We start from the raw sequence: 6,941 nt of genomic DNA, 5'->3' as shown, positions 1-6,941 counted from the left end.
ATATATTTCTATATTCTTCTGTATGCTATATTCTTCAGCAATATATTCAAACTATATGCACAACGAGTAAAGCTCTCGAGAGCTGGTCTGTTGCTCCAGCTTTGGTCTCTGTGGCATCTTCACTGCCTTGTTGTGTGTTTATAAATGCGAGCCTGAGAGCTCTTGAGATCCCTTTTCGCAGCCCGTATCGCATTAATTGGCTAAGGTTTTAACGAGGAGCCTCATCCCTCACTGCTGACCTGGATAGCTGTGGGAATTAAAAGGCTGAGGGTGAGCAGAACACAGCCAGCGCTGCAAGCTACCCGAGACAGTACAGATAGCTGTCAGCCATCACAGCTCTGCAGAGCAGTTCTTTGCTCACTACAGCAGCAAGTAGTAATGTATAATGTTCATCACTGCTTCAAAGCACCAGCTGCTCCTCATTGATCAGCTGTACTCACCCTGGCCTCTTAAAACAGAAGCGATTGGTGTTGCCCTCCATACAAAGCTCAGGCTATGGGTGATCTTATTACTACAGTTGAATTTTACAGAGTCTTTAGCATGCATAAGAGGCGGGCCCCAAAAGGCTGACTTGATGACTGGAAGTACATATTGGAATTCAATGAATGCCCCTTCGGTGACCTTCTGTTCAGGATAATTGCTCCCTAGAATTTGTCTGAGTAGGTGTCTTTGTAGGTGATGGAGAGCTGTTTGTTTTTTATCTGTTGGACTAAAGCAGGTGCTTTATGCTTTATACTTCCATCAAAGGAATCAAGTTATTCCTAAGTAGATTTGATATGTGGCTCCTTCCTGTGTATGCGATTCTCACATTTGGAACAGTACAATGCTGGAATACCTTTTGAAATTGTCGCTGTAGTCCTTTCATTGTAGCTCTCTGTTGGTCTTTGCCTATAATTTAAAATTAGAAGCATTACAAAATTTACATTTGATAAAATATTAGACAAGCCCATTCATGATTTTAGTATATGGTCCTATTTGGCACCCAACCAGTTTTTTTATGAGACAGCCAGGCCTCCACCCAAGTGAAGCCGGCTGCTCGTGTCATAGGAGGTGGAAATGTAGCTACTGTATGTTTTACGAATACCTTTCCATTAGTTATTCATTGAGGAGATGCTCTGTAGGCATGCCAAAATCCTCATGCATATTGTAAAGCAAGGTGGGGTGAAAGAGCGTGCCAGGCAGACAGGCAGCATCCAGGAGCCAGCTGCATGCCTTATTGATGGGGCTGAGGGCCATTAATAGGATGCAACTAGGGCAGCTGCTTGCGTCGAGATGAACCTGACAGGTGGTGCTTCCTGTTTGATTAGAAAACACACCAAATATTGAAGGCAGCCAAGGAGTATTTCAGATAAGCCCACCTTTCTCCCAGTGAGTGGCCACCTGGATAAAGCCACTCAAGGGCTTTGTATTAAAAGGGCGTTGAACTAAAAGAGATTTCTTTTGTCTGTAACACCATCATTTGCAGTATGTAATAATGGAGAGAGGACATCTAGAGCAGCTGTAGCCTGACCGTTTTCTGTCCTCCTTTTCAGCAGCAGCAAGCTGCCTACCCTGCTCTCATGGTCAGTGGCATCTACAAATATCTGTATGTGCTGTTGTTAATGCACTTGGTGTGTGCACACATCTGGGCTTAACAGGCTTGTGCATGTTGCATGGCACTTTTTCTGTCCAAGTGCTATGCGTTCATAGTACAGTATAGTTTGTGTCGTTGGTACACCAGAGACTACGATAATACATTTGCTCAATTTTGCCTTTGTGTTTTTTTTCCTGCTACACTCAGTCTGAGAAAAAAGGGCAAAGAGTAGGTCTTTATCTTGGAATATTAAATTAGAGGAAATAGGCCAGACTCCTTTCTTTATTTATTATTGTCTTCATTTATGGCCCTCTAATGAGGGCTCTTGCTGATCAACCATGCATATTACCCATCAGTGCCTCATTAAACACAATGAGCAAGGATGGCTCTCCCCTGCCAATGAACTGGCTCCTTAATTTCCCTCATGGACACAATATTATAACACACTCGCTGTCTCGCTTGCTCTCTTCCCCACCCCCTCTCTCTCTCTCTGTGTCCTGGGTACATTTTGTAATTGGATTGACATCTGCCCTATAGAGCAAAGGAGAAGGTTGCAAGTTAAAAACCTTACTATTTTCCAATCTGCTTTTCTCTACCTTCAGGCTGGATACAGCAGAGGGCAATAGGCAATTAAAAAAAGACCCTCTAGATATGACATATTTTAGCAGGATGTGTCCCTTGTAAGATCTGTGACTGAATATTTCTGTTTCAAAAAGGGATAAGAACTTGAGAGCAAGTTACTACTGAGTTAGTGTATTTTTAACTGTGTTTGGCAGGTCAACCATATTGTTCTGTGTGTTGTACCATTTCCCCAGTCATTACAAAGTGTCTAATATTCCTAAAATGCCCATAAATGGTCACTGATTGAAGTCTGTCTTGTAAATGAGAGGAGGTGCATGTTGTAACAGCAGCTGAATTATTCAGCTGGCTCGTCGACGGGTACTAAATTGCTGATGTTTTTATTGGTGTCTCAGCTAAGTATTATTTAACCTTGCTTTAAACTGCTTACTTCCATGCTGAGTGCCTTTTAACTCCCATCCATTTCCCTGTGCCTTTCAAATATTGATGGTGAATATTGGAGGGTTGACTGAGTGCCAGCATGGGACCCCTGGTCCTGGCTCCCGAGAAGCCTTCCAGATGTACACACAAACACACACTCAAATACTCAGAGTGAGTGGGAAGGAGTGCCAGCTTCTGGCACTTAGTGTTCCTTCAGTCTCTTAAAGTTTGGGTGTGCAAATGATTCATGTTCTGTTAATCCAGGAACATGAATATGAGAGGAGTAAATAGACGCTGGTTGTGTTTTTGAAGTGTTTTAAAAAGCAGGTAGTTGTTTAGCCCACAGGCTGACAGATTCCTACACAGCTTCATGTTCCTTAAGAGGATTCCTCAACTCACTGATGTCATGGGAGTGCTGCAGTAGGAAATGTGCTGGTTTACCTGATGCCAAATGATTTTCTGTGTTAAACAGAGGTTGAATCAAACTTTGAGCCAAATTTCAACTCCTCATGCACTGCTAAGGCCTTGTGATTGTGCGTCTCATATGTATAAGACGTGTTGAGCAGTCGATCGTTAGCCATAATGTCTACCCTCCTCAGCACAGATCTAGGGCTTATGCCACCCTGTCCTGGTATGGAAATAGCACTGAGGGGGGATTGCTGTCTGATCCTGACAGTAATAGATGTGTGAATGTGCTAATATCATCCTGGGGTTTAACTGATCAGCCTCACGTTTAGAGTGTGGTTTCTCCTTGCCTTCTCCCTCCGACCCACTTGGTGTCTATCTGTCTCCCTGTCTACTTACAGCAGCAGCAGCTCCAGGCACAGCACCTCTCCCATGCTGCTCACGGGCCTCCAGTCCAGCTGCCACCCCACCCCTCAGGCCTGCAGCCGCCTGGCATCCCTCCTGTGACAGGCTCTGGATCAGGCCTGCTGGCGCTAGGCGCCCTGGGCAGCCAAGCCCATCTCCCAGTGAAGGATGAGAAGAATCACCATGATCTCGAACACAGAGGTGAGGAGCTTAGCTCAGGCATAGGCTTTCCATTTAGGCGTTAGCTGCTTAACCAGTTTATTTAGAAGAATGTAAATGTATATCAATTTTAACATTATTGCAAAGATGTTAAACAGGGAAAAAACAATTTAGTGCGGAGTGCTTCTCACTCTCTAGAGCAGAATCATAGGGCCCTTAGGTGAGGAGCACATCCTGTCTGTTCACATTCTGTCTGGGTAATGAGCTGGTACATTCCCAGCCCATGACTGCATAAGCTATTCAACAGCTCCAACACACGGTGATAAGAGGGGCCTTGTGCCCTGCAGTTGATTCTCACACGTTCAGCCAGAAGCATCTGTTATGATATGCTAACCGACTTGTTTTTCTCTTTGCTCCACTTGGTTTCATCATCACCTCCGCTGCCATTGTGATGTCTGCGGTACAGAGAACACGGTGAGTGTCCAAACCCACAACAGTTTTTGTTGCAGGGCTTGTTGGTTTCATAATTCATCACATTTTCATCTTCACAGCAAATGCCAAGTAAAAATTCCTACTAACAGCATGCCACCGCTGATTTCATGCACTGTTGTAATCTGCTTTCAATAAAATGATTAATTGGAAATGAGGTTTGGAATATAAGTCCTGTGCTTTTAATCCAGAAGGGAAATGACTGGTATCATGCTGGAGAGATTAGAAGCCTTGTAATTTCATCACAATTAAAGAATGACTTGGACTTCCCCTTCTTAAAGGATTTATTTGATCCCTTCTACTGTCTCCCTTGTTTACCAGCTCACTCTTTCTCTTCCTTGGCATGTGATGAATATTTATGAACACAAATGGAGAATTGTTTTCTTTTCTTTTTCTCTACCCCGTCTGGCTGGACCTGCTAAAGCGTTTTATTTGAATGGCTGTGATCTCTGATGGCTTGTGATGGGCCTGTGAGATTGTGTTTCTGCAGGCTGGGCCAGCTGAATGGGTGCAGTCATGTCTGAAGAAATGGAACTCCTGGGGCGATTAGCAGGCCTGTTTTGTTTCTGTGCTCTTGTCCCAGGTCATCTGATAGCAGAGTGGTGACTTTGGTTAATGAGTCACGCTAAGCATCCCTTTAAAGGTCAGCCATTATGCAGACAGTGGCCCTTTGCCCAGACTGCTAGTCCATCGGCCATTGTTCACTTCTCTGGGCTGCCACTGACTTAGTCCATGTTGTTGCTTTGGTCTTCAGAGGAAGAGACAGAGGGAATCAGGAGAACTTGGCAGTTTACAGGCAAATGGCAAACTCCTGTGAAAGCCGCTGGACACTTGCCTAGTTCCTCCCATTCTGTTGGTGTTTGGAGTGAGCTGTCCCAGCTTGTGTGGGCAGGCAGGCTCCATGAAGAAGCACCAGTCAGTCCCACGCTGCTGTGCCCACTGGCAGGATATAGATTCTCTTTCTTTATCAGAGCTCAAATTCTGAGCTGACGTGGTGCCCAAGCGCGCTGCAGCAATCAATGCCCAATGCCCACAACATACAGTCTCTCTCTCATTTTCTCTTTCTCTCTGTGTCTCTCCTCCCCTCTCTCTCTCACGCTTAGCCTGACTGACTCCGGAGAAAAGGCCCTCTGTTCAGCCACAACACACTGCTCATGTCCCTGTGAGGCTGTTTGTTGTCCAGTTATGAGGAGGAGGGAGCCCAGCTCAGAAAACAAGCCCTCCTCCATTCTGTTCAGATAACGGCCCATTCTGTTGTTTGCCCAGGGACAGGCTTGTGTGTGAGATTGGGCTTGGCTGGTGTCAGGGTACTGCTTGGAGCTGGCCTACAGCTGCATTTTAAGAGTCTGCAGCGTCCATAGTTGTGTGAATGAGGCATTTTTAGTGTTTGGATTGGCACAGCGTGTTCGCTGTAAATTTGTAACTGATGAGTGACTCACTGCTCTCTTTTACGATGGAAGACGAAATGGTAATAAAGTATGTTTGGTTTTCTCTTTGCAGAATAACTCTATATCTCCATCAGAAAGCTTACGCACATCCAGTGAAAAGCACCGCAGCTCCTCTGACTACAGTTTGGACTCTAAGAAACGCAAAGTGGAGGAGAAGGACAGCATGAGCAGATATGTAAGTCATTAAAGGAATTGTTCACTTATTCGCTTTTTTTGCCAAGAGTAAGATAAGAAGGCCCACACCACTCTCATGTCTGTCCATCAAATATGAACCTACAACCAGGAGGGGCAACAGATAGCCCAAAGGTTTAAAGAAAAGAAAACATGACCTCCAAAGCTCACTATTGACTCAATTGTTTGTTCCACCAAAGTGAAAAAGACAACACATTGTGGTTTTATTGGGGGTTATAGTCTCCGCCAGTTGCAACCTCACCTCCAGGAAGTGACTGCTCTCGTGGTCCAGGCTCATCAAACTCTTGGCAAGACGGCGATTAAGCGTATTACCCAAAATGTCAAATTATTCCCAAGGCCCTCCAGTAGTCAGAGATGTGGATCACCAAGGTTTCATTGAGAAAAAAAGATTGGTTAAGGTGACTAATTTTCCAATTATCATTACAGGACAGTGATGGAGAGAAAAGTGATGACCTGGTGGTAGATGTGTCTAATGAGGTGAGCAGTGCGGCATGTAATTGTAAATGGCATATTGACATGTACTGAGATGAAGCTATTACATAAACGTCAAACTCTATTGCTTTGGTTCTCTAGGACCCTGCCACTCCGCGGGCAAGCCCAGCTCACTCCCCACCTGAAAATGGCATCGACAAGCCTCGCCCTCCTAAGAAGGACACGCCCAACAGCCCTGCATCAGTGGCGTCCTCTGGAAGCACCCCATCCTCCAAGGCCAAGGAGCTCAGTCATGTAAGACACCAAGAGTTACGAACAAACTAGGACAGAAAGGGTTTAAATGAGAATTGCAGAGAGAGCAAAGGGATATGTGCAAATAAATCTAGGACGTTTTCTGTAGTGGATTAGGAATGGCTGTCGGTGCTTTAAGTGCATGACTAAACGTCAGGGATAATATTGTCCCGCATCAGGATCAGTCAGGTCTTCTCTGTTAATAGCTCAATGTATTTAACTATTCCAGGATTTTTCCCCCCTCTGCCTCACTAAAAGATTAAAGCCAAAGCAGTAAGGGGATAAAAACGGCCCCATCTCCATTGTGGCCATAATAGGTTTTAGAATAAATAGCAGTTTATGGCTCTGCAGGACTATGAGGGTTGTCAGAATTAGATTGGATTAAGTTCAGTTTGCTCTCAAATTGTCAGTCTGCACAGTGCCTGGTTTCCGGGATTGTGAATGTGCTTGCTCTCTCGTTCCCTCAACAGAATGACAAATCCTCTACGCCTGGCCTCAAGTCCAACACCCCCACCCCCCGCAACGACGCCCCCACCCCTGGCACCAGC

At 45.2% G+C, this 6,941-nt stretch overlaps 1 protein-coding gene across 1 annotated transcript in view; it reads left to right on the top strand.

Moving 5' to 3' along the window:
- Nucleotides 1-6,941, top strand: part of tle3a (TLE family member 3, transcriptional corepressor a) — an 18,551-nt gene that overhangs the window by 6,584 nt on the left and 5,026 nt on the right. The window contains 6 exon segments of the mRNA XM_035665015.1: nucleotides 1,533-1,562; nucleotides 3,379-3,583; nucleotides 4,008-4,015; nucleotides 5,531-5,653; nucleotides 6,097-6,147; nucleotides 6,244-6,396. Coding sequence (XP_035520908.1) covers nucleotides 1,533-1,562; nucleotides 3,379-3,583; nucleotides 4,008-4,015; nucleotides 5,531-5,653; nucleotides 6,097-6,147; nucleotides 6,244-6,396 — 570 coding nt within the window.

This window comes from Morone saxatilis, unplaced genomic scaffold (assembly GCF_004916995.1).
Source record: "Morone saxatilis isolate NCDOM2014 unplaced genomic scaffold, NCSU_SB_2.0 Contig2, whole genome shotgun sequence".
In the NCBI taxonomy this organism is placed as follows: domain Eukaryota; kingdom Metazoa; phylum Chordata; class Actinopteri; family Moronidae; genus Morone; species Morone saxatilis.
The sequence above is the reverse complement of the archived record's forward strand: the minus strand, read 5'-3'. Positions and strand labels throughout refer to the sequence as shown.